The sequence below is a fragment of the Somniosus microcephalus genome, chromosome 24 (assembly GCF_052327205.1).
Source record: "Somniosus microcephalus isolate GS21.2 chromosome 24, FLI_Smic_1.0, whole genome shotgun sequence".
NCBI classification, from domain to species: domain Eukaryota; kingdom Metazoa; phylum Chordata; class Chondrichthyes; order Squaliformes; family Somniosidae; genus Somniosus; species Somniosus microcephalus.
This window is the reverse complement of record NC_141010.1, coordinates 29,946,631-29,973,991: the sequence shown is the minus strand read 5'-3', so window position 1 is coordinate 29,973,991 and position 27,361 is coordinate 29,946,631. Positions and strand designations below refer to the sequence as shown.

The 27,361-nt window shown below is 44.6% G+C and overlaps 1 protein-coding gene across 1 annotated transcript; it reads left to right on the top strand.

The window, feature by feature from the left end:
• Positions 1-1,192: 1,192 nt before the first annotated feature.
• Positions 1,193-27,102, top strand: LOC147101167 (ras-related protein Rab-18-like). Its single transcript, XM_085966382.1, has 7 exons — positions 1,193-1,399; positions 17,234-17,289; positions 17,403-17,464; positions 19,825-19,897; positions 21,823-21,941; positions 22,921-22,987; positions 25,578-27,102. Exons 1-7 carry the CDS (start codon positions 1,332-1,334, stop codon positions 25,745-25,747), a joined length of 615 nt encoding a protein of 204 aa, XP_085822508.1. The 5' UTR covers positions 1,193-1,331; the 3' UTR covers positions 25,748-27,102.
• The last annotated feature ends 259 nt before the right edge of the window (positions 27,103-27,361 follow it).

Sequence of the window (27,361 nt, the reverse complement as noted above, 5' to 3'; positions counted from 1 at the left end):
CGGCTGTCGTAGGGCTTCTGGGGGGAGAGCTGGGCCCCGCCGGTGTCGGGCTGCCGGGCGGGGAAGATGCCTTCCAAGATGGCGGCGCCCTCGGCGCACACGTGGCGGCGTGGGCGGCGCGGGCTGAAGAGTAGGCGTCCGAGTTTCTCTGGGCCATCTCCAGGGACCGCGCGGTGTCCGCAGCCTGTTTCAGGTCCAACTCCGTTTTTTCCAGCAGTCTTTGCCGGATGTGAGTGGAGCCGAGGCCTGTGATAAAGGCATCGCGAACAAGCTCGTCGGTGTACACTGCGGCTTTTACATCTCGGCACTTACAGTCCTTGCCAAGCTTTTTCAGGATGCTTAGGAACTCCTCCACCGATTCCCCAGGTCGCTGTGCGCGAGTAGCGAGTAGATGCCTAGCATACACCTCATTCGTAGGCTGCTGGTAATGCGCCTTTAAGGTGTTGCAGGCGGCCAGGTACGTATCGGCGTCTTGGATGAGGGGGTAAACCCGGTGGCTTACCCAATTCCGTAGCATTCCGAGTCTCATCTTCGCAGTGTCCGTAGCGTCTTTGACGGCTGCGGAATTGTCCAGGAAGAATTCCATACAGTCAAACCAGTGTCCGAAGCGTGCTGATGCGTCCGGAGCATGTTGATCCAAATCCAAACGTTCGGGTTTCAGGAGTTGATCCATAGTGTTGAAAATTGAGTTAATAAAATTGATGTGCCTCAATTATTCCGAGACTCGAAGTTAGCAGAACAAAAGTAAGGCTTTTGTTAACTCAGAACATAACACGTAAAATAGAGAGATGTCTTCCTTCAGGAGGCGGATGCCCGACTGAACTTAGATTACAAAGGAGCCAGGTATGGGCGGAGCCCTGCACACAACCAGTTCCAGCACATTCCAATACATAATACATGAGGACTGGGGGAAGGGAAAAGACACAGAAAGCAGGCAGTTACAAGACACAGAAAACAGGCAGTGATGAATGGAATATATTTCATCACAGTTACTGTACTTTACTTACAAGAAAAGCGAGCCTTTAACAATTATGGATTGCAATTAAAAGCAATATTAATTTAAAAAAATAAGTTAAGTTTGCTTCGAGCGACCGTCCCAAGTTTCGCCCGATTCCAACAATTTAACTGGTTCACCATACGGCCTAATAAAGCGATGCGAGATCAGCGGGAGTAAGGGTTAAAGACACGTGTGAAGAAGTTGCGCAAGGAAACGTCTGCGTCATCTCCATGGTGCAACATACATATAAAAAAGTGAAAAGGAACAGCTGGGCGATCAGTGGGAGCGGCGCCTTTGATTCAGCGGTCGGAATTTTGATACATTCTCTGGGATAATGGAAGAGGAGATTCTTGCTACACTGAAGATTCTAATTATCGGGGAGAGCGGAGTGGGCAAGTCGAGGTAAGAGAGCAACAAACAAACGCTTCAGTTTCTGCAGCCCTGAAATTAACCGGCGTCTGGTCTAGCCAGACTCGACGTGGTCAGCTTTGAGATGAAACGTCAATCCACCTATATAATTATTGGCATTTAAAAAAAAAAAAATAACAACCCCCCCCCCCCCCGTTTCATGATCTTTCCCGGGGCTATTACTCCGGTAGATTTGAGAAGTGCAAATGCTTTGCGATATAATTGCTGTATTACATTTTGGTTTCGGTCTCTGGTAATGGCTGCCTGTCTTGGCCCTATTCTGAGAATGAAACCCAGTTTTACCGCGTTTATTGAATCCATTTAAAGCTGAATGATTGATTGATTTAGAGAGGATTAATCTCATGCTTAGTTGCTGAGGGAGTAACTCGCAGTGTGTTCTAACCGTATCCCTTGCATGTCAGTGCATATACATTCAGAATAACAACCCCAGATTGAAGGCTCGAATGCATCAAAGGCCCGAATGCATCACTGTGAAATTGCCCAAGTTCAAAATCGCATTTTCCCCCTCTCTCTCTTTCTTCCCCTCCTACTTCTTGACCATAACAGATAATCAGACACCATCAATTGGGAGTTGGGGAAGAAGATCAGGGGCAGGAAGACTAGGTGTATCTACCCTATACAACAAAGTGGGGGGAGAGGAGGGGGAAGAGATGTGTCTCCTCATTCTACCCCCATCCTGTGGTTGTGTCTGTGGAAAATGCAGCAAGCGTACACACTACAAAATATTTATGGCTGAAAAAGGCAGTTTGGCCCATTTTAATTCATCCATCTGGAGAGATCCCAATGTTGTCGTTTCCCCCCCCCCAAATCCATTTTTGTGATTATCTTAAATTTGTGCTGTCTTGTGTGGAAACAAATCTATCACTCTTGTCATAACCCTTCATAGTCTAAAGGCCTCCATCCTGTCAAGCCTCCATCTTGGCTCAAGTGGAATATTTCCCTAACTTCTCTAAAATGTCAAGTACAAAAAAAAATCAAAAATGCTAATGGAATGTTAGCGTTCTGAGGGCTAGAATAGAACTGGGAGGAAGGTTTGCTACAGCTATGCAAAGCAGCAGCTAGACCATATCTGGAGCAATGTTCCCCCTAATTTTTTTGGGTGCGTGGTCCCTTTAAGGGGCTGTGTGGCCCATTCGCACGCAAAACTTTAACATTGGAAAAGCTAGTCCCAGGCTGTGCGGGACCGGCAAACTGCTGTGCCGCCGCGCAACTTAAAGGAAACGTTGATCTGGAGTACTGTGTACAGTCCTGGGCACCACACCTTGGAAAGGATATATTGGCCTTGGAAGGAGTGCAGTGCAGATTCACCGGAATGTTACCAGGGCTCCACGGAGAGATTACATCAACTAGACTTGGCATTCCTTGGAATATAGAAGGTTAAGGGATGATTTGATTGAGATTTTTAGGATTTTGAAAGGAATTGATGGGGTAGATAGAGATAAGGTGGGGGAATCTAGGACAAGGGGACGTAACCTTAAAATCAGAGCCAGGCCATTCAGGAGAGAAGTTAGGAAACACTTCTTCACACAAAGGGTGGTAGAAGTGTGGAACACACTCCCACAAAAAGCAGTAGATGCTAGCTCAATTAATAAATGGCATAAGGTTATAGAGCCAAGGCAGGTGGATGGAGTTAAGATACAGATCAACCATGATCTTATTGAATGCTGGAACAGGCTCCAGGGGCTATTCCTGTTCCTATGTTCTCAAGTCTTCATAGCTGTAACCCCACATCCCTGGTAATATCTTAGTGAATCTATGCTACACCTTTTTCCATTGTTTATATATCTTCCCCATATCTGAAAGGCATCTTCTACAGATTTAATCTCTGCCCACTTTCTGAGGATGAGTCCAGAAATTAATCATACACCAATAATCCATTTTTCATGGAAGAAAATACAATTAAGAAGGGCTAGGATTGAAGCCTTTAATAGAAGGCATAGATCAGTGTGATTGTAGAAATGGAGGGAGTGACCACAAAATTGTTGAGACTAAAGGAAAATTCCCCCCCACCCCCCCTCATTCCCCCCACTTATTGCAGTGTTTCTCCCTCCCCATTCCCCCCACTTATTGCAGCGTTTCTCCCTCCCCATTCCCCCCACTTATTGCAGTGTTTCTCCCCCCACTTATTGCAGTGTTTCTCCCCCCACTTATTGCAGTGTTTCTCCCCCCACTTATTGCAGTGTTTCTCCCCCCACTTATTGCAGTGTTTCTCCCCCCACTTATTGCAGTGTTTCTCCCTCCACTTATTGCAGTGTTTCTCCCCCCACTTATTGCAGTGTTTCTCCCCCCACTTATTGCAGTGTTTCTCCCCCCACTTATTGCAGTGTTTCTCCCCCCACTTATTGCAGTGTTTCTCCCCCCACTTATTGCAGTGTTTCTCCCCCCACTTATTGCAGTGTTTCTCCCCCCACTTATTGCAGTGTTTCTCCCCCCACTTATTGCAGTGTTTCTCCCCCCACTTATTGCAGTGTTTCTCCCCCCACTTATTGCAGTGTTTCTCCCCCCACTTATTGCAGTGTTTCTCCCCCCACTTATTGCAGTGTTTCTCCCCCCACTTATTGCAGTGTTTCTCCCCCCACTTATTGCAGTGTTTCTCCCCCCACTTATTGCAGTGTTTCTCCCCCCACTTATTGCAGTGTTTCTCCCCCCACTTATTGCAGTGTTTCTCCCCCCACTTATTGCAGTGTTTCTCCCCCCACTTATTGCAGTGTTTCTCCCCCCACTTATTGCAGTGTTTCTCCCCCCACTTATTGCAGTGTTTCTCCCCCCACTTATTGCAGTGTTTCTCCCCCCACTTATTGCAGTGTTTCTCCCCCCACTTATTGCAGTGTTTCTCCCCCCACTTATTGCAGTGTTTCTCCCCCCACTTATTGCAGTGTTTCTCCCCCCACTTATTGCAGTGTTTCTCCCCCCACTTATTGCAGTGTTTCTCCCCCCACTTATTGCAGTGTTTCTCCCTCCACTTATTGCAGTGTTTCTCCCCCCACTTATTGCAGTGTTTCTCCCTCCCCATTCCCCCCACTTATTGCAGTGTTTCTCCCTCCCCATTCCCCCCACTTATTGCAGTGTTTCTCCCTCCCCATTCCCCCCACTTATTGCAGTGTTTCTCCCTCCCCATTCCCCCCACTTATTGCAGTGTGCCTGCATGGACTGCAGTTCAGCTCCAACTGGCTTCTGGGTAATGCTGCTTAGATCCGCTTTCCAGCCTCACCTTTTTTTGTTCTCGGAGTTTTTATACAAACTGTTCTCAGTGCGAACCTTCCACATATTGCAGTGAGTGTCATCACTAACTCTCTTCCAGTGTGACGGCTCACACACGCACCCTGAACAGTGTCCCGAACTGTTTATCTGTATGTGGGAAGATAATCCATGTCTTCCCTCAAATTTTTTTGTAGGACAGAAATTGGTGGGAAATGAATTCAGTCACCTAAGACAAATAATCAAGAAAATCTAATTGGATTACAGATAGAAAGGAAGCAGTTGAAAATTATTTTTTTTTAAAAGAAAAATGGTTTTTCAACTAAATGCTTGATTTCATGCTGCTTCAAAATCTTGTAGAAAATGGAAGTTGTTGCTGTGAAATCCAACAGTTATCAGACATGCCTGTTGTACTTTCCCCCCAGCATCTATATTGTCCTCCAGCTCAACAAACCCTACCTAGACTGCTCCGCAATGAGCCTGCTAGGGCCGTGCTCTGCCCTGTGAGAAAAGGGGGGAAAATGATCACTACACTCTCCTAACAAGTGGTTTTCTTTCAGCCAGTTTAAAAAAAATTTGTTTGTGATGTGGGTATCGCTGGCAAGGCCAGCATTTATTGCCCATCCCTAATTGCCCTTGAGAAGGTGGTGGTGAGCTGCCTTCTTGAACCGTTGTAGTCCGTGTAGTGAAGGTACTCCCACAGTGCTGTTAGGGAGGGCGTTCCAGGATTTTTGACCCAGCGACGATGAAGGATCGGCGATATACTTGTAAGTCGGGTGTTGTGTGACTTGGAGGGGAACTTGGAGGTGGTGGTGTTCCCATACGCCTACTGCCCTTGTCCTTCTAGGTGGAAGAGGTCGCGGGTTTGGGAGGTGCTGCCGAAGAAGCCTTGGCGAGTTGCTGCAGTGCATCTTGTAGATGGTACACACTGCAGCCACAGTACGCCAGTGGTGGAGGGAGTGAATGTTTAAGGCGGTGGATGGGGTGCCAATCAAGCAGGCTACTTTGTCCTGGATGGTGTCGAGCTTCTTGAGTGTTGTTGGAGCTGCACTCATCCAGGCAAGCGGAGAGTATTCCATCACACTCCTTACTTGTGCCTTGTAGATGGTGGAAAGGCTTTGGGGAGTCAGGAGGTGAGACACGTGCTGCAGAATACCCAGCCTCTGACCTGCTCTTGTTGCCAAAGTATTTATGTGGCTGGTCCAGTTAAGTTTCTGGTCAATGGTGACCCCCCAGGATGTTGATGGTTGATGCCTTGCAGTGTCCTAAATAAAGGTGAGGTAGCCGAGTGGTTATGGTACTAGATTAGTAAACCAGCGATCAAGGGTACAAATCCTACAATGTGAAAAATGAAAAATAAATCTGGTATTTGGCCGGTACTAGGAGAAAAGGAAATAACCATAAAAGCTGCTGTTCTGTTATTTTAAAAACTACTGGTTTACTAATGTCCTTCAGAGAAGGGGACATGCCATCCCTACCCAGTCTGGCCTACACACCGCTCCACTTCCACAACACTGGGTTGACTATTCGTGCCCTCAGAGTAAGAGGGACCGACAGCAAAAGCTGCCTTGTTAGTGCTGTCCTTGTCTGAAGGGCAAATAGAAAAAAATCATCTTGTCAGGAAACCCAGGTGACCATACGTTTTAAAACTGAGGATATGAACGTGGGTCACCTGTTGTGTAGCATTGAAATGACCCGATTGCTTACATTGCCATAATCCAAGTGTCAGGAAAGGAGTGGAATCATTTGTTTGGGTTGTAACTTTTTTCCACATGGAACTGTTTTTTGCATTTTGCCTTGCATCATACCAAACCGTTCCAAACCGTTCCAAATGTGATATTCTCAAGTAAGTTACCAGTCACACATTGTTTCTGCACAGTATCTAAACCGGGACTGGATGTGTTGTCCCACCTTTAATCTTGGTTGGAATGTAACTGACAACTACATTTTTAACTCCAGGTCCAGATTCAATGCGCAGTACATTGGGTGAATTAGTGCATAGAACACCTATGAATCTGGTTGAACTTGGAACTTGACCTAATTTACCTTTTTTTTTTTAAGTAGAAGGGAGAATTGAACAAACTCTTAGACTTGGGCAGTGCGATGGATGTTCAAGACAACTGTAACAAAAACTTGTCTCATCAAATTGATCCTAGTAAGAGCCAGGAGAATGAAGGGCTCGGATAATCCGTACTGGGGTCAGGGTGCCATTGGAAGACCAGCATCTTCCATTGATCTATTGGCTCTTTAGATCTACTGAACAATCAGATCTTAGGGAGCTAGGAAAGAGATTAAAAGCAGGACCGCAAAGGTAGTAATTTCTGGATTACTCCTGGTGCCATGCGCGAATGAGTATAGAAATAGATAGGAGGATAGAGCAGATGAATGTGTGGCTGGAGAGATTGTGCAGGAGGGAGGGCTTCAGATTCCTGGGGCATTGGGGCTGGTTCTGGGGGAGGTGGGACCTGTACAGGCCGGACAGGTTGCACCTCAACAGAGCCAGTACCAATATCCTCGCGGGGAGGTTTGCTACTGCAGTTGGGGAGGGTTTAAACTAAGTTGGCAGGGGGATGGGCACCAGGATGAAGCATTAGAAAGGAGAAACAAAGGGCACGAAGGATTGAGAGAGACGGGTAGCACTAAAGCAAGAAATAGTAAGGTATTAGGTGGGGTCAGACTGAGAGAACACAGGATGGTCTTAGACAGGTTTACAGTGTATGTATGTGAACGCACGAAGCGTAGTAAACAAGGTTGGTGAGCTGCAGGCGCAAATAGCCACATGGGAATATGATGTCTTGGCAATAACGGAGGCCTGGCTCAAAAGAAAAAAAAAGGGCAGGATTGGGTATTAAATATTCCTGGATATAGGGTGTTCAGGAAAGATGGGAGGTGGTGTGGCAGTATTGGTTAAAGGGAATGTTAATGCTGGAGAGAGAGGATGTCCTGGAGGGGTCAAGGACAGCATCTATATGGCTAGAGTTAAGAAATAATAGAGGTGCCATTACACTAGGTGTATTCTATAAGCCACCAACGAGTGGGGAAAAATATGGAGGAAGAAATTTGTAGGGAAATTAGAGATGCAAAAACTATAGAGTAGTGATCATGGGGAACTTCAACTATCCTAATATAGACTGGGATAGTAATAGTGTAAAGGGTAGGGAGGGGGAAGAATTTCTGAAGTGTGTTCAGGCAAACTTTCTTGATCAGTATGTTTTCGGTCCAACAAGGATGGAGGCATTGCTGGATCTGGTTCTGGGGAATGAAGTGGGTCAAGTAGAGCAAGTGTCAGGTAGGTGAACATTTAGGGAACAGTGATCATAATATCATAAGGTTTAGATTAGCTATGGAAAAGGACAGGGAACAGTCTAGAGTAAAAATACTTAATTGGAGGAAGGCTAATTTCAGTGAATGAGAACAGATCTGGCCTGGGTAAATTGGAATCAAAGATTGGCAGGAAAAACTGTAGTGGAGCAATGGGCTGCCTTTTAAAGAGGAATTAGTTTGGTTACAGCCTGGGTACATTCCCACTAGGGGGAAAGGTAGGGCAACTAAAGTAAGAACTCCCTGGATGATGAAAGAGATAGAGAGAAAACTCTTCCCCCTCCCTACCCTTTACACTATTACTATCCCAGTCTATATTAGGATAGATGAAGCAGAAAAAGAGCATGTATGACAGATGTCAAGTTGAGAATGCATCAGAGAATCAGGCTAAATATAGAGAGTTCAGAGGAGAAGTGAAAAAGAAAATAGAGGGGCAAAGAGGAAGAAAGAAAGACTTGCATTTATATAGCAACCACCGGATGTCTCAAAGTGCTTTAGAGCCAATTAAGTACTTGGAGTGTAGTCACTCTTGTAATGTGGGAAACGCGGCAGCCAATTTGTGCACAGCAAGGTCCCACAAACAGCAATGTGATAATGAGCAAATAAACTGTTTTTGTTATGTTGGTTGAGGGATAAGTATTGGCCAGGACACCGGGGATAACTCCCCTGCTCTTCTTCGAAATAGTGCCATGGGATCTTTCACGTCCACCTGAGAGAGCAGGTTTAAAATCTCATCCGAAAGACGGCACCTCCGACAGTGTAGCACTCCCTCAGCATTGCACTGGAGTGACGGTCTAGCTTTGTGTTCAAGTCCCTGGAGTGGGACTTGAAATCACAACCTTCTGACTCAGGCGAGTGTGCTACCCACTGAGCTGCAGCTGACACTGAGAGGGTATGAGAATAGAATGGCAGCTAACATAAAAGGTAATCCAGAAGTCTTCTATAGGCATATAAATAGTAAACGGGTAGTAAGGGAGGGGGGGGGGGTGATTTTAGGAATCAAAAAGGAGACCTACACATGGAGACAAGGTATGGCTGAGGTACTAAATTAGTACTTTGCATCTGTCTTCACCAAGGAAGAGGATGCTGCCATAGACATAGTAAAGGAGGAGGTAGAGGAGATACTAGATGGGATAAGAATTGACAAAGACGAGGTACTAGAAAAGCTGGCTGTACTTAAAGTAGATAAGTCACCAGGGCTGGATGGGATGCATCCTTGAAACATAAAAAAAATAGGAGCAGGAGTAGGCCATTAGGCCCTTCAAGCTTGCTCCACCATTCAATATGATCATGGCTGATCCTCTCTCAACACCATATTCCTGCTCTCCCCATACCCCTTGATGCCTTTTGCATCTAGAAATCTATCTATCTCCTTCTTAAATATATTCAGTGACTTGGCCTCCACAGCCTTCTGTGGTAGAGAATTCCACTGGTTCACCACCGTCTGAGTGAAGAAATTTCTCCTCATCTCAGTCCTAAATGTCCTACCCTGTATTCTGAGACTGTGACCCCTCGTTCTAGACCCCCCAGCCAGGGGAAACATCCTCCCTGCATCCAGTTTGTTTAGCCCTGTCAGAATTTTATACGTTTCAATGAGATCCCCTCTCATTCTTCTAAACTCTAGTGAATACAGGCCTAGTCGACCCAATCTCTCCTCATACGACAGTCCTGCCATCCCAGGAATCAGTCTGGTGAACCTTCGCTGCACTCCCTCTATGGCAAGTATATCCTTTCTTAGGTAAGGAGACCAAAACTGTGCACATTATTCCAGGTGTGGTCTCACCAAGGCCCTGTATAACTGTAGTAAGACATCCTTGCTCCTGTACTCAAATCCTCTTGCAATGAAGGCCAACATACCATTTGCCTTCCTAACTGCTTGCTGCACCTGTATGTTTGCTTTCAGTGACTAGTATACAAGGACACTCGGGTCCCTTTGTACATCAACATTTCCCAATCTATCACCATTTAAATAATACTCTGCCTTTCTGTTTTTCCTACCGAAGTGGATAACTTCACATTTATCCATGTTCTACTGCATCTGCCATGTATTTGCCCACTCACTCAACTTGTCTAAATCGCCTTGAAGCCTCTTTGCATCCTCCTCACAACCCCACCTAGTTTTGTGTAGTCAGCAAACTTGGAAATATTACATTTGGTTCCCTCATCCAAATCATTGATCTATATTGTAAATAGCTGAGGATGCTGAGGGAAGTGAAGGAAGAAATCACAGAGGTACTGGCAATAATCTTCCAATCCTCCTTGGAAACAGGGGTGGTGCCAGAGGATCTGGAAAATTGCAAATGTTACACCCTTGATCAAAAAAGGGTGTAAAGATAAACCCAGCAACTATAGGCCGGTCAGTTTAGTCGGTAGTGGGGAAGCTTTTAGAAACAATAATTGGGGACAAAATTAACAGTCGCTTGGACAAGTGTGGATTAATTAAGTAAACCAACACGGATTTGTTAAAGGCAAATTGTGTTTAACCAACTTGATTGAGTTTTTTTTAATGAGGTAACAGGGTTGATGTGTACATAGACTTCCAAAAGGCGTTTGACAAAGTGCCACATAATAGGCTTGCCAGCAAAGTTGAAGCCCGTGGAATAAAAGTGACAGTGGCAGCATGGATACAAAATTGGCTAAGTGACAGGAAACAGAGAGTAGTGGTGAATGGTTGGTTGTTTTTCAGACTGAAGGAAGTTATACAGTGGTGTTCCCCAGGGGTCGGTACTAGGACCGCTGCTTTTCTTGATATATATTAATGACTTGGACTTGGACTTGGGTGTACAGGGCACAATTTCAAAATTTGCAGATGGCACAAAGCTTGGAAGTATAGTGAACAGTGAGGAGGAGAGTGATAGACTTCAGGAAGACATAGACAGGCTGGTGAAATGGGCCGACATGTGGTAGATGAAATTTAACGCAGAAAAGTGTGAAGTGATACATTTTGGTAGAAAGAATGAGGAGAGGAAATATAAACGAAATGGTACAATTCTAAAGGGGGTGCATGAACAGAGACACCAAGGGGTATGTGTGCACAAATTGTTGAAGGTGGCAGGGCAGGTTGAGAAAGCAGTTAAAAAAGCATACGGGATCCTGGGCTTCATGAATAGAGGTAGAGTACAAAAGTGTGGAAATTATGATGAACCTGTATAAAACACTGGTTCAGCCTCAACTGGAGTATTGTGTCCAATCCTGGGCACCGCACTTTAGGAAGGATGTAAAGGCCTCGGAGGGTGCAGAAAAGATTTATGAGAATTATTCGAGGGATGAGGGATTTCAGTTACGTGGATAGACTGGAGAAGCTGGGGTTGTTCTCCTTTTAAAGCAGAGAAGATTGAGAGGAGATTTGATAGAGGTGTTCAAAATCATGAGGGGTTGGGACAGAGTAGATAGAGAGAAACTGTTCCCATTGGCAGAAGGGTCGAGAATCAGAGGACACCGGTTTAAGGTGATTGGCAAAAGAACCAAAGGCGACATAAGAAGAAACTTTTTTACTCAGCGAGGGGTTAGGGTCTGGAATGCACTGCCTGAAAGGGTGGTGGAGGCAGACTCAATCATGGCTTTCAAAAGGGAGTTGTTTAAGTAACTGAAAGAAAAGCATTTGCAGGGCTACAGGGAAAGGGTGGAGGGGTGGGACTAGCTGAAGTGCTCTTGCAGAGAGCTGGCACAGGCTCGATGGGCCGAATGTCCGCCTTCTGTGCTGTAACCAGTCTATGATTCTATGAATCTGTATTTTAACCTCCAGTATATTTTCCCATGGTGACATCTTTGGTTCAGTGGTAGCCTCTGAGTCAGAAGGCGTGGGATCAAGTTCCGTTCCAAAGACTTCAGCACCTATTTCAGGCTGACACTTCAGTGCTTTACTGAGGGAATGCTGCACTGTCGAGTGCTATCTTTTGGATGGGATGTTAAATCAAGGCCCTGTCTGCTGCCTTAGGTGAACATAAAAGATCTTATGGCACACGCGCTGGAAAAGTCTCCCGTGTCCTGGCCAATAATGAATGCTCAACCAACATCACAAAAACAGATTTTTTAAATTTTTTATTTGTTCACTGGATGCGGGCATTGCTGGCAAGGCCAGCATTTATTGCCCTTGAGAAGGTGGTGGTGAGCTGCTTTCTTGAACCGCTGCAGTCCGTGTGGTGAAGGTATTCCCGCAGTGCTGTTAGGGAGGGAGTTCCAGGATTTTGACCCAGTGACGATGAAGGAAGAGCGATATATTTCCAAGTCAGGATGGTGTGTGACTTGGAGGTGGTGGTGTTCCCATGCACCTGCTGTCCTCCTGCTAGGTGGTAGAGGTCGCGGGTTTGGGAGGTGCTGTCACACGAGCCTTGGCGAGTTGCTGCAGTGCATCTTATAGATGGTACACACTGCAGCCATGGTGTGCCAGTGGTAGAGGGAGTGAATGTTTAAAGTAGTGTATGGAGTACCAATCAAGCGGGCTGCTTTGTCCTAGTGGTGTTGAGCTTCTTGAGTGTTGTTGGAGCTGCACTCATCCAGGCAAGTGGAGAGTATTCCATCACACTCCTGACTTGTGCCTTGTAGAAGGTGGAAAGGCTTTGGGGAGTCAGGAGGTGAGATACTCGCTGCAGAATACCCAGCCTCTGACCTGCTTTTGTAGCCAACGTATTTATGTGGCTGGTCCAGTTAAGTTTCTGGTCAATGGTGGCCCCCAGAATGTTGATGGTGGTGGGGGATTCGGCGATGGTAATGCCACTAAATATTAGGGGGAGGTGGTTTTACACACTCTCTTGTTGGAGATGGTCATTTGTGTCATGTGAATGTTACTTGCCACTTGCCTAAGCCTGCATGTGGGCATGGACTGCTTCATTATCTGAGGCGTTGCAAATGGAACTGAACACTGCACTCATCAACGAACATCCCCACTTCTGACCTTGTGGTAGAGGGAAGGTCATGGGTGAAGCAACTGAAGATGGTTGGTCGTAGGACACCGCCCTGAGGAACTCCTGCAGTAATGTCCTGGGGCAGAGATGATTGGCCACAAGCACCTTCCTTTGTGCTAGGTATGACTCCAGCCAGTGGAGAGATTTCCCCCTGATTCCCATTGACTTCAATTTTACTAGGGCTCCTTGATGTCAAGAGCAGTCACTCTCCCCTCTGGAATTCAGCTCTTTTTGTCCAGGTTTGGACCAAGGCTGTAATGAGGTCTGGATCTGTGGTCCTGGCAGAACCCAAACTGAGCATCGGTGAGCAGGTTATTGGTGAGTAAATGCCACTTGATAGCACTGTCGATGACACCCTCCATCACTTTGCTGATTGAGAGTAGACTGAAGGGGCAGTAATTGGCCGGATTGGATTTGTCCTGCTTTTTGTGGACAGGACATATACAGGAAACTTTCGATTTACCGGCACCTAAATAACCGGAAATCTCGGTTAACCGGCAAAATTCAGGAGTAGGTTTTACTTCATATTGTACTTGTGTTCCTCCATCTGTTGCTGTGCAAGGGTGTGGCTGCAGCTGTTGCTAAGCTACAGAGATGCTTGGAACTTGTGGCCATTGTTCTGAACTTGTTGCAAAGCAACAGGGTTTGTTGCTTTATACGGAACTGTCAGCTCTCCGTATCTTTTACTATAGCGTTCGGTTATCCAGAAATTTTGATGAACTGGCACCACGTCGGTCCCGTCCGTGCCGGATTTAAAAAAAAGTTTCCTGTACCCGGGCAATTTTCCACTTTGTCGGATAGATGCCAGTGTTATCAGGTCATTTATCTCATTGCAGTTTGTGGGACTTTGCTGTATGCAGTTTGTGGGACTTTGCTGTATACAAATTGGCAGCCGTGTTTCTCAAGATAAAAACAGTGACTTCACTTTAAATGTAATTCCTTGGCTGTGAAGCACTTTGGGATATCCGGAGGTTGTGAAAGGTGCTACATAAATGCAACTTTCCTTCTCTTTACAGAGAAGGGAGTTCCAGGTGAAGCTTATTAAATGCCCAGTCAGCTCCCCCAAATACTAAGGCCTTGCAGATTTGGTTTGATCCCTAATCTGCGATGTTAGCTGATGCCAGCTGGGTGGCAGTAGGGATGCTTCATTTGGCCTTGGCACCTCTGGGTTAGGGTGAAGGGAAATCAACCAGGGTTCGTTCTCTCTCGTGATCTCTATCCAGGAAATGGCTAAACTGTGATGCGCCCCCATGCTGTTGAATAGCCCATACTGTCTAGGCTTGTATGAAGAAAGATCACCTGGGCAAGTTATTGGAGAGTCACGGGTGGCTGTGGAAATGTACAGCAGCAAGAATTACTGCCTTCAGGAGGGGATTCTTGGATTATGTCATTAAATAGAGGTGGGGGTGGTATTGATTCTTTATCACTTGTTGATCAGTTACTCTTAGGCCGCAAATTTAATCGCGTTAAGGGTTTGGAGGTGGGTCTGCTGTCAAAATCGCAAAGATTGACCGGGTAGGAAACCTGCTGTTAACCCGCCTCCACATGAGTCTCCCAGGTGTCGGGTCTGCCAGCGCAGAACTGACCCGACACCAAGCGGCGGGGGAGACAATTCTGGTACTTAAATGGCTTGGTAACAGCCAAGTATTTTGAGGCTTACTTGTAATTTTACCTTCCCCCCCCCGCCCCCCACTGGTTACCCACTGTTCAGGGAACACGCCAGCTCAACCTGCTGTGTTTTGAGTCTGCTCTGATGGTGAAGTTGACAGCTGCAGAAGTGGTGTCAAGGATGCCAATGTGCAGATGATGAGTTTCAGAGCACAGAAAATGTTGGTTACTGCATTTTTAATACATATAGAGATTTCTTTAGCTTACAAGTTTTTAGATCCAACTGTATGTTCAGTGGCACCTCATTGGGAGAACCTCTTTCACCAGTGACAGGTCGCTCGTGTCATCTCCCCTGCAGCTGCCATCTATTCCAGCAACATCGGAGCCAATGAAACAATCAGACCTTGATCCTCCGAATCCTTCCACAATCATCCCCAACACCAAGATCACAACCTTCTCTTGCCATCATTTGATGCTGCACTGGACATAGGGCATCACCACGGCCAGATTTTCTTCACTTGACACTTTAAACTCTGGCTGCCACATGATGTGCCAGGTTGACACCATCCCACACCAGCACTGTGAAGCATCCCTTTAATGTCCAAGCCATTCCATGCACACACATCACTATAGCTTGGGGGGGGGGGAAGAGAGAGAGAGAGAGAGAGAGGAGTGAAGGTATGACTGAACAATCACTGGAACTCAGTAAGACACTTCTCAAGGTGCGCTCAGATCTGTCCAGTAAGGGGCACTTTTTTGAAAGAGATTTCACTGTATGTCAACACATTACCAGAAACTTCACATGGACATTGGCTAAACCTCTCCAGTGCCTACCCTTGTGTGTTGTTATGCTTGCAGTAGGATGAGGTTGTGTGTGAGGGGTGAGGGGTGACTCGTGAGATGGGGAAGTGATAAAGAAGATAGAGAGGGCTGGGTGGAGGTGCAAGGTAAGTTGGTGTCCTGGGGAGGGATGAGAACCTCCCTGCATACTGTGACTCCCTCCAAAAGCATATGGAAGGAGTCATTGGAGAGCCTGGATGCAAGCGTCCACCTTTGTGCAGTGTTTGCAGCACCTCAATGCTGTCGAACACTGACAGAACAACTGTCAAACTCCATGTAGACATGGTCCCTTTAAGGAAATTGGCTGATGACGCATCATCAAATGACCTCATCAGACCCGTTTCCTATTAATTGGCCGGTAAGCCTGCAGGGCAGACTTAATGAGGCCAATCAAGGTAAAATTACGTCTGCAGCTGGGAGCGGAACCCGGAAACCAGACGTCTCGCTCCCATCCCGCCTCAATTAAATTTGCGGCCTTAGAGTTCACTTTCTGCAAATTATTTTTCTAACTTTCCTTTGTGGGGATCTCCCTGTAAATATTAACATGCTCCTGGGAACTCCCTAACAACTCTGTCCTAAGTTCTGAAAGACGGTGTCACCTGCTCGGTGATAAATTGTGCTATATTTGCAGAAAATGTGTGTTATTCTTATACAGCAACTGAAGTAATGATCTGTACTCAACAAATACATAAGAATCTAATGATGGACAGGCCAAACTTTGGTAACCTTGGGGATTCCTTGGAGTCCTCTTGTGGATCAAAGTTCCTAGTCTGAAAGCTACATCTTGATGAATATGTAAGACAGGTTGTGGCTTTATACGAGATATGCAGAACCTTGCAAGGCTCGAGGAAACCCCGCTTCTGCTGCTTTCATTAATGTTCGAGGCTTTCGATCTAGTGTCTCCTGCAGCCATCATGATCAAGCTAGAAGTTATGTGGATACATGGCCAGATCTTAAATTTTATCCTGGGTATGTACTCTAGTTGTAAGATCTGTGTAAGGGTAGATGAGTCACTGAGAAGAGTGAGGCAAGATTGTCCACTGTTGCACATTCTATTTACATCAAGGATGTGGATGGAATTGTACAGGATACACTTGGAATATTCCAAGTATTTCTGGAAATATTGCAGTACTTTTTTTGCAGATGATATTGTGGTATTTGATTAGCGTCCATTTTTCTTGAATACTGGGCTAACCCGTGTGAAGAGGTGGTGGGTGCCCCCAAGTGCGGTATTATGGCCTTGCATGTCTTGAGGCGCTGATTGGAAAGTAAAGGCGTCATCTGTCCAATTGTTAATTCATGTCTTGAGAGGAGGTTGCCTACCTAGTAAGGGGTCAAACCTATGCTGCTTGTCAGCTATCTGATCATCAACTGGTGACTATCCCTGGCGGGGAGAGGTGGCCCCAAGATGACATGCCTGGTGATGATGTAAGCCGAGAACCAAGTCAGCCATCTGTGTAGACTCTGTAATTCGATATCTGAATCCATTCGATCTGTGGTATTCCAGGACACAGCTAATGATTGACCAGCTAGTCTGACTTACTAATGGAACCTAGAGGGGTGGACCTGTGACTCACGTTTGGGATTCTTCCCACTTTGCTGTAGATAATTCTGTGAGCCATTGCTCCAATGGGTACAGTGGACCTAGCTCGACAAGATGCTCTGGTAACCTGTGCAATTTTAGCTGATTAAATTCCATCAGTGTCCCTGATGACACTGTGGGGCGGGGGGGAAGTCGGTCTCCTAAGCCTTGACTTTCTGAACTTTGTTAATTGGGATATGTTCCTATTGAGAGAGTGTGCTCTTTGCATTGAGTGTAGGTATAGTTTGATTCTTGAGATTCCTAAATTGGTGCTTTTAGATACGCAGCTGGCAACAAAATATATTGTGGCAATACACTTTTTATAAATACTAAAATATTTTTGTTGTATTTTAGCCTTCTACTAAGGTTCACCGACGGCACATTTGACTCTGAAATTGGTTCAACTATTGGTGAGGTTTAATCTTTTGATGTTCTATTAATACTTTAGAAGATGCATGAAAGCCAATTTTTTGATTCTGTGGAAAACCTATGTTCCTTGATTTAATGCAATCCTTTCTTTTAGGGGTTGACTTTAAAGTGAAAACCATGAGATTTGAAGGAAACAGTGTCAAGCTTGCAATCTGGGTAAGTCCGTTGTATGATTTAAAATGGTCTGTTTTGTAATGTATGAACTGCCTGTATTATGTGAGCAGGTCCATCCTTTCTTTGCTTCTTTCCATTGATGCTGTGACCATTATGTTGCACACATCCTGCAGGCACACAGGTTGGCATTCTGATTTAATACTACGTTTCCAAATTCTTCTCTTTCCACTCCAACGATTTGGAGCACTGTAACCATTATGTCAATGTTATCTGGTTAATTTTAGATGTCCGAGTGGGGGAGAAACTACTAGAAGATATTGTAGCTATTCTTTATGGATTAAATTGTGCCTTTAATCTTTAGTTTGCTTTTATAGCTGCTACTTCCAATGCATGGGTGAACCACTACATAAAGTGGGTTGGGACCAGAACTACCCCACAGAAAGACACCACCTACCCAGTCCTTGTGGCTCCTGATGGCTGAGTAAAAGATCACAGCGCACCCTCTCCTACCCTGCTGATTGTTTTCACCACTACACGTTTTCAATCTGAACAAATAGAGGGATGTGGTTCTATAAGCTGATACTGTATAATTAAACAACTTTCTATCAATTTACTCTTTCCTAAGATCTCAAAACTGTGGAACTCCTTAATGTTGCTTCGTTTTTCCTTCATTTGTCTCTTTACCTGTCCTATTACCATCTCGTCTCGCCTTGAATATCTCTTAATGTCTCTCCACCTCTCAGACCTTCCGTTTTGTTCTTTCATCCCCTCCCCCAATTCCCAGCCTCCAAACTGGTCTTTTAATCTGTTTCATTTCCTGCTTTTTTTCTCAGTTCTGAAGAAGGGTTTCGACCTGAAACGTTAACTCTGTTTCTCTCTCCACGGATGTTGCCTGGCCTGCTGAGTTTTGCCAGCGTTTTCTGTTGTTGTTTTGTTTTTCTTGCTCCTTCAAACATAGAAAACCCAGACTTGTCTCCCTGAACGTTATTTCCTGAATTTTCGCTTTCTCCTTTTTATGCTTCTCAGCCTTAAGTGTGTTCAGAATGGGCCTGTAGTCCTTTTTTATTTTGGTTTCGCATTTGCAATACTTTTTTTAAATAACACCAAACTCAACAATTCCTTTCCAGGATTGAAGGGAATTTTCTAAGATGAATATTCTTCCCTCAACCACTGAGAAGCAAAGCTGTCCTATCCACAAGGATATCTAGGAAGCACCCCACTCAGTGAATATTGCACTGCCCCTAGACTTGGATCACTTCAGCCTATGCCAAAATATTTCATGCTCAAACTTCTACTTAATAATGCTTTTGTTGCTAGGGAACTAAATGCAATATGTTGAAAATCCCACACCGGCATCATACATTTTGAAATCTGTAGGCTGGATTTTACCAGCCCTGCGTACGTGGCTTTGGAGGCGGCGCTGCTGGGGAAAATGGGGAAAAATTGGGAGCGGGTCCTAACCCCGCTCCCAACCCGCCTCCGAACCGTCTTCCCGGGAGGCAGGAAGGGGATTAGAGCCAATTCACTGCAGTTAAGAGGCTTTTCACCATTTTGCGCCTGCTGATGCGGGCTTCCCGGTGTCAGGAAACCCCGCCAGGGTCAGCGAGGCGAGCAGTAGGGGTGTGGGGGGTCAAAATTTCAGCTGTAGAGGTGAGTGATGGGTGCAAGTGTGGACAGGTAAGTATGAGAGGTGAGTGTAAAGTGTTGGAAAAAGTTTCCTTACCTTTGCTGCTTTCTGCAGGCTTCAACCTTTGAGGATCCGGAGGTGCCTCATCTCAATGGCAGAGTTGACAGAATGGCTGCTGCATTCTCGGCTGCAGCAGCCATCTGCTTTCTGTTGAGGAGAGAAGTCTTGGTGAGCCTGTGTGCAAGGGCTCACCTTAGAACAGAGATTTAGTGTTTGACAGCTTCTCAAAGCTGTCAAACACTGACAATTCATCTGTCGAAAAATTTTTGACAGATGAAGCGTCATTCGCTGACGTCATCTGTCACCGGCTTTCCATTAATTGGCCGGTAAGCCTGCAGGGCGGGCTTAACAAGTCTAATCGAGGGAAAATAGCATGGGTTGGTCAGACATCGCTGGGGGCAGGACTGAAACCCAGAAACCAGAAGCCCTGCCTCCAGCACGTCTCCATTGAGAAAATCCAGCCCTGTGTCTCAGTGCTGTAAACTGTGCATAATTAAATAAACGAATTATCTGAATGCTTTGAAAAGGATGGCCACTCCTTTTGGATTAGTCAGATCCATCTTTGAATAGCACCTGCATCATTGTATTACTATCACGATTCATTATTTCCATACGCTAACATGATCTAGTCATGTCTTTTTTGTTTTATTTTGGTGGTTGTTCACTTGCATTGCAAGTTCTTTCAGCTGAGTTTCAATTTTGTTTGGTTTGATAGGATACAGCTGGACAGGAGAGGTTCCGGACATTAACGCCAAGCTATTACAGAGGCGCTCAAGGTGTTATTTTAGGTAAGGAGAAGTCTATCAATTTGGTTCTGAAGGCTCTCATCAGCAATTTTTGTCTTGCTCCATTTTGCAAGGGAAGGAAGTTTGGCTCGACCATTCCAGCTCTGCAGAATCATGCCTCCTGATGCTGAATCAGGGTTAACCTGAAGGAGGCCTGATCCCCAGATAGTGCCTCCTAACTAAACCCGCCCACCTGCAAAGTCATTGAGTAGAGGTTGGTGCAGCATCTGAGTGCTTAGTGCAGTTTCTGATTGAGTTTAGGAGTAGACTCGTCTATAGTATAGGACATCATCTAACTGTTTTATGGTGTACATTTTTTTTTAGTTCAGTGAAATCTGGAAGTTAAAAGCTGTTTTTATATGGCGATTGGGGCCTCCAGATTCTGATGCTATGGGTCTCCCATAGCCAGCAGTAACCCCTGAGTTGACTGGCCGCGTGCACTGTGACTGGCCGCGTGCACTGTGACTGGCCGCGTGCACGTCTCTGTTACTGGGTTTTCTTGATGGTTGGCCTTGAGGCATCTGGCAAGTTTATCTTGGGGGTTGCCACTGGTTGTGTAAAACCAGCAGCCCCAACACCGCACTACATGTAATAAAAAGCAGCTAAAATAAGCTGCAGGAGAAGGAAACCTGGTCTGGACTTGATTTGTTTTACTCGCACTTCTCAATCAGCAGATTAATGCCTTTATCACATTGGCCCTGAAATTAGATCGGGGGCTTGCCGCGCGTGCAAGCCCCCAATCTGCACTCACCCTGCGCGCCGACATCTGAAGCCTGGGCCTGCTTGCATTTTCTTTCACAGGCCCGGTTCAGCTGTCGGCACACTGCTAACCTGATCCAGCAGCGTAGTTAGTGCGATGTGCCGGCTGGCTGCACAGTGCTCACCTGATCCCAATCAGGGGAGGGGAAACTCATTCATGAGTTGGACAGTAAGAACTGTCAAACTCATTAAAAACTACGGGGGCCCAAAACGCTATTTAAACTTTAAATAAAAATTTAAAAAACATCCCAATCATTAATTTAAGTATAAATAAGTTTTAAAAAAATAATTTAAACAATTTTTTTTGAAAAAAATAATTTTTTAATAAAAAGGGTCTAAAACTAAACTTACCTTATTGTAGATTCTTTAAAATAATAAACCTGTGGGGTAATTTTTTTTCTAAATTGCACTAAAACACCACTTACCTGTAAAAAATAAATACTTACGTGTGCTTTTTATAAGCGTAAAGACCGGAGGCCTTTACACATGCGCAAATCCCCCAAAACAGAGGAAATCCAAGACGCACGCGCTGCCCCCTACAGCGCACGCGCTAGCCTCTTCACCTCTTGGGTTAGAGGAGAGGAAATGCCGGTTTTCAGCGCATGCGCTGTGCATGCTGAAAACCGGCATTTCCTCCGGCCAGACGCGTGAGTACCCCTTCTGTACTCACGCTTTTGGGGAGGAATTACTGCCCCATTATGATGGTACATCATTTAAGGGAGTTTTGGTCTGGAATGTGTTTAAGTTGAATTACTTTGCTCACTTCTATTTTTAAGGGAAAGAGGTTCAACCAACAATTCACAACTAAAATGTTCTAAGTTGGCAGTTCCTGTTGTATTAAAAATGCATTTTAGTTTGCAGCAAACATTATGAATTTGTAAGTGCAAGGACTGCATTAGCATTAATGTACCAAAACCAAATTATCAGTATCTCTTCCATAACATTTTAGATTACTATCTATTAAAGCAAAATAGCTCTTTTTTTACATTTTCCGTCATACTAATTGAGCAATGCAAATTTACAGACCTATTTAGATCATTTCTGGGTAACACTTCAGCTCAGTAATTTTAAGAGAAGTCGTTCAGACCATCAAATTTGTGTAGTTGGCTTATAGTAACTTTTTTCTCCTCCCCCTGAAGGTTTAATTTTAGACTGTTTGTTTGTTACAGTGTATGATGTCACGAGAAGAGAAACCTTTGTAAAGCTCGAGAACTGGCTGAATGAACTGGAAACCTACAGCACAAAACATGGAATCGTAAAGATGCTGGTTGGAAACAAAATTGATAAGGTAATTTTTAAAATATTTTATACTTGCCACGCTATAAAACACACAATTTTGCTGGCTTGCAACGCATTAATATTCTTTTGTAAATACCTTCATGTATCATAGTTTTTATCTGTATACAGCGTTCACTGGCAAAAGACTGATTTCTGAATTTAAATGATTATTTTGTGACTGTGGAACTTCAGCTTAAAGTGCTGGGGGGAAAAAAATGACCTCAATGTTTTAATCAATAAAAGTGGAGAAGAAACCTGAGGTATTTTAAGGAATGATTTGTACGAAATGTAATTTGTATCTGGGGGCTATCGGTGATGGGATGCAAGCTTGATTCTTTCATCCATCAAATGTGGCTGGGATCAAAGGCTGAAGAAGTGATCTAGGGAAGAAGACCATGTAGGAAGATATGTTAGATCTTCAAAGGAACCAGCGACAGACAGACAAAGTGAGCTTAAAAAAAAAATCAGCTTTCTCTTTTTTTTAAGGAGAGCTAGCATTTGTTTCTAGGTGAGAGCGGTGGAAAGGAGAATTTACAGATAGTTTTGACAATGGGTAGGAAATCCGCAGTTAACTTTCATTTAATATTCTAGCAACTCTAATGGATCATTACTTCTAAGTCTGCTAAGGTAAAGTTGGTTAGGAAGCCCTTTGATCCAAACACCTGGTGTGATGGCAGCATATTCACGAAAGACAGCAGAATAGAAGGTGTGATTTAACCGTGATATAGCACCAGATCTAATGGAAAAGGAAGAATGAGGTATGAAACCTTCCATGCTAGCCAGAATAACATATTGGTTACTTCATTGGTACTGAGATCAGAAAATAAAAGCAGCAAAGAATGTTTGTACTTGTTCCCACTGTGCCTTTTCACTTGTAAATCTGAATGTAGACTTCATGCCCTGTAATAAATCCACTGTATTTAGTGTGGCTATGATAGCCTGTAACAAATGTATAGAATATTGATAGCTTTAAAACTTCCTTTTGTTAGCAAAACCGTGAAGTTGACCGCAATGAAGGACTGAGATTTGCCAGGAAACATTCAATGCTTTTTATAGGTAAGTGCCATGGCTTTATTTCTTTCTCTTCCCCACTCCAGTTCTATTTTTGCCACCAATTTTCTTTTCTCCACCTCTCCTGAAGGCAATGAGTCCTTGATGATGTAATGTTCCAGAGTCTGGCTGCCCTCTGGTACTCAAGTGACTGATCTTCAGATGTAAGCCTAGCTAGTGAGCCCTGAGCTATGTGAAGGTGGGGGGAGGAAGGGATAAGTGGAAGGGGACTCTGGCCATCAAAGCTAAGCTCAATCCTGCCTTTACCTGACGTTCTCCTGGGAACCCTGAACATTTACCCCCTTTCCTCCCTCCCCTGCAGCACCGGGATCTTGAGGCTAATTGTAGAACTCCTACTGCCATTCCTGCTGAGATCCAATAACGTGGCTCCGAATGGGACTGAAACCTGGGATTTTCCCGGTCTGTGTGACTTCACGGCCTTAACCAGGAGGAGCCGTTGAATCATTTCAAAAGAACTGCAAAATTCTCTTGGAGCTTCCTTGGTCATGGTTAATTATTTGATGCCATTTGAAATAGCCCTCTGAAATTTTTGGCATATTTCAAAACCAGTAACTAAGTTGACCAAAGCATTCACCCCATAGGGATCAGCTTGAGAAGAGGTTGTTGGGCATGTATAAATTTTTTTTTGTTTGTCTTTTATTTGCTCTGCCACTTCTAAGTTAGAGCACAAGAACTGGTTAGTTGAGATTATGGTGAGTCCTGGGCATCTGTGGCCTCCTGGCCTTTGCTTGATTTGCCTTGGGGAGCCTGAGAGGAACCTGCCCAGAGTTTTCCTGAATTAACTGCAGGTTTTTCCTTGCATTTCCCATTGCTATGAGATAAATGAACAGAGTGCAGAGTTGCCCAGTAGACTGGATGGGTCAGACTTGATCGGCCGGATGGTCCTTTTTTTGTTGGATGTATATGTAATATATAAGGCAGTAGTTGCGCATGTGCAGTTTGTCTTTTTTCGGTTGTCCGTTAACTGAAAATGTCGCCATTACAAAAAACACTTCAGAGAGAAAGGCGAGGAGGGGGCGGTGAAGAGATCGCTACTGCCGAACAGAGCCATGTCCGGAAAAGTAAATCTGCGCCAATTTTTGTAAATTTTCTTCTCCTTTCCCTTCCCATGGAGCTTGCACTCCGTACAAAAATCTCAGCAACCGTCTCCACCCCCCACCCCCGCAGAAATATTATACATTCATACTTAAACCAACCTGTGCTATTATTATACATTATTAAACCAACCCATAGCTTTGTAGATTCCATAGATAAAGGCATGCAATATGACTTATTATACATTTATACTTGAACCACCACAGATTTATGCGCAGAATGCATCTGCGCGGCTTCCCGTTCGTCCGCAGTAGTCACGCTGCATGGGCCAACATTTGCGATTGGGGGCCAACATTTGCGATTTGGAGGCCTCCGACCTGCAAAATGTCTACAAAAGTGCCTGGTGGCCCGGGAGGTATGGAGGCTTGCGATCCTGGGCAGGCAGAGTCCCAGGGACGCAAGCGGTTCGTGGGCGCTCCTGGGATCACGTGGGCCGGCCCAACCAATGAAGGAAGGGAATCCCCATTCATACTTTCGACAGTTCCGAACTGTCATAAGTATGAATGGGGATCACTTTAAAAAATACAACAACGCATGAAATTTTTTTAAATTGCATATTTAAAATTAATTAAAGCCATTTAATTAAATATTTTAAACAAAAATTTAATTGAAAATAATTAAATATTTTTACAGGGCTAAAAATAAACTTCCCTCTTTGAAGAGTATTTTTAATTTATAAATGAGTGATAAAATGTTGTTCTATTTTTTAAAACTCTTATGCTGGTAAAAGCAGGCCTTTATGCCTACTTTTACCAAGCGTAAGAATTCTATGGCCTTTCAGTGGGCGGAAGTTGTGCAAATAGCGCAACTCCACCCGCAGAGGCCCATCTCCTGCAGATGCGGAGATCTACCAGGAGAATTCTTGTACACACCCGTGGGGGTCGCAAAATACGGCCCAATGTATATTGCTATGAGTGCAGTGAGGAGGAAAAACTAATCACTGTAGTAAAAACAGCCTTGATGCTAGCCTTGAAGCATCAGCTCCGATGGGCGGGTCACATTGTCCGCATGCCCGATACGAGACTCCCAAAACAAGCACTCTATTCTGAACTCCGACACGGCAAGAGAGCCCCAGGTGGGCAGAGGAAACGCTTCAAGGACACCCTCAAAGCCTCCTTGGGGGAAAAAGTGTAACATCCCCACCGACACCTGGGAATCCCTGGCCCAAGACCGCACAAAGTGGAGGAGAAGTATCCGGGAAGGCGCCAAACACCTAGAGTCTCTTCGCCAGGAGCAAGCGGAAGCCAAGTGCAGGCAGCACAAGGAGTGCACGTCAACCCAAGCACCCCACCCCTTCAACCACTGTCTGCCCCACCTGTGACAGAGACTGTAGGTCCCGCATTGGACTCATCAGTCACCTGCAAACTCATTTTTAATGTGGAAGCAAGTCATCCTTGGTTCTGAGGGACTGCCTAAGAAGAAGAGGAGATGCTAGTTTATCTGTTGGAGATTCCTAATGTATTGTGTTTTCTTTTTGCAGAGGCCAGTGCTAAGACCTGCGATGGAGTAGAGTGTGCATTTGAAGAAGTGGTAGAAAAAGTTATCCAAACACCAGGACTATGGGAGGCTGAGGGACACAAAGGTGTGAAATTATCTGCCTCCGCACCCAGTCAAGATGGAGCATGCGGCGGCTACTGCTCCATGTTATAAATGAACTGGAACTGACCCACTTCTTAATGCTGTTACTAAGTCAACAGTATTTTAAGTGTTATTTGCCACTTTGTAAGCACAGAAAGCTGCTGTCAGCTAGGATCTCTGGCAACTAAAGTGATACGAGATGAGAACGCTTTGCCTTAATGAAGCCTTTTACGTACATTTTTGTTAGAATTGTAATCTCCTTCTGGCAGACCGACACATTGTTCCACCTTAATTTAGTTTCCCTGTCTTAAATCCAATGTGTTGTTTTAACTAACTGCAGAAGTTTCAGATACAGATTTCATATTGATCTGCAAGCAGTGCTGTAACTAATCGAAAATGGAAGGCTGTAATATGGTACAATTGTCTCAAAGGTTGTGGAGACCAACAACGCAAGTGGCTCATCGTTCCTTCTGAGGTTTAATGGATTTCTGTGATTTCTTTTTCATGTCGCTTCAGTTGGGACCAGAAAAACTGATCTTGTTGAGCTTCAACTCTGCCTGCTGCCTTTTGTGCCTGATTTCAGGTGACCCTTAGATATGGGGTCTCCTAACGTTGCTTGTCTTTTTCCTTTTACATGATGAGGAAGGACAAATTAGGGCTCTGATGGGTTGGGAGCTGCTGATTTGATAGAGCCATGGTTTGAATCCAATCTTGGGACCTTTTTTAATTATGCTGTGTCCATCTGCATAAATACAAAAGGCGTCCGAATCTATTGTAGCTCTCTGGTTCAAAATCATCTTTCATTGCCTCAAATTCAGAATTGATGTATATTTTTATTGTATAATCATTTATTGCTAACACTGACTAGTAATTATCATAGCGAGGGCAGTCTGTCTATAAACGTTACTCTTTAAAAGGGCTGTGTTGAAAACTTGTGAATCTGATAACGTGTTGTGGCCTTCATTGGGTGCATGGTCATACTGATCCTGCATTGGTTTGTTTGCAGTATTGAGTTTTAATCCAAATCACATCCCTGGGTAGAGAGGGTGAAGGTAGCACTACAATAACCTGTTGCAGCATGACGTGCTCCCATCACTCCAAAATGGCAGCTCTACCATGACTGGTTTATACACAGAGCTCCTGATGACCTAGTCCTTTTTAACACTAGTTTCATTTGTGTTTTAAACTGTTGCACAATTTCTAAATATAGTGTAACCTATTTATTAATGTCTTTCCAAATGACCTACCACTTATTTCTATACCTTTGTACAACTAGTTTGGATTTAAGTGGGGTAACAGTATTCACACATTATTTTCTAGAATGGGGAAGAAACTGTTGTAAGATGGTTCTATGAAAGTTCCCAATGTACTTGTAAGGGTCACAGTTAATAAACAGCAACTTAAAAAAAAATCCCAATTTTTTTAAACACTGTCTCTTGTGTTTTTTAAAAATCGACTGGGGCAAGCTGGGTTGTTGATTGGACGGTTATAATTATTTAGTTTTAAATTGGTCTCTGAAGACTAAGTGGCTGGATTTTGTTCCTCCTTGTTTTGCTTTTCTCTGTTCCTGAAGGCGTTGGCTCCTTGCTAGGAGATGGTTCCATGGATGCCAGGCACTTGCCAGTACTTCATCCAAGTGACTATTTTCACACTGTGCAAGATTAGACTTTGAGGCTAAGAGTTTTC

Bases quoted from the DNA above. Each gene is read 5' to 3' on its own strand.
- LOC147101167 (XM_085966382.1), top strand. From the start codon at position 1,332: ATGGAAGAGGAGATTCTTGCTACACTGAAGATTCTAATTATCGGGGAG. The intron at 19,898-21,822 runs GTAAGGAGAAGT...TGTTTGTTACAG, and splicing joins CGCTCAAGGTGTTATTTTAG to TGTATGATGTCACGAGAAGA. The intron at 21,942-22,920 runs GTAATTTTTAAA...TCCTTTTGTTAG, and splicing joins TTGGAAACAAAATTGATAAG to CAAAACCGTGAAGTTGACCG.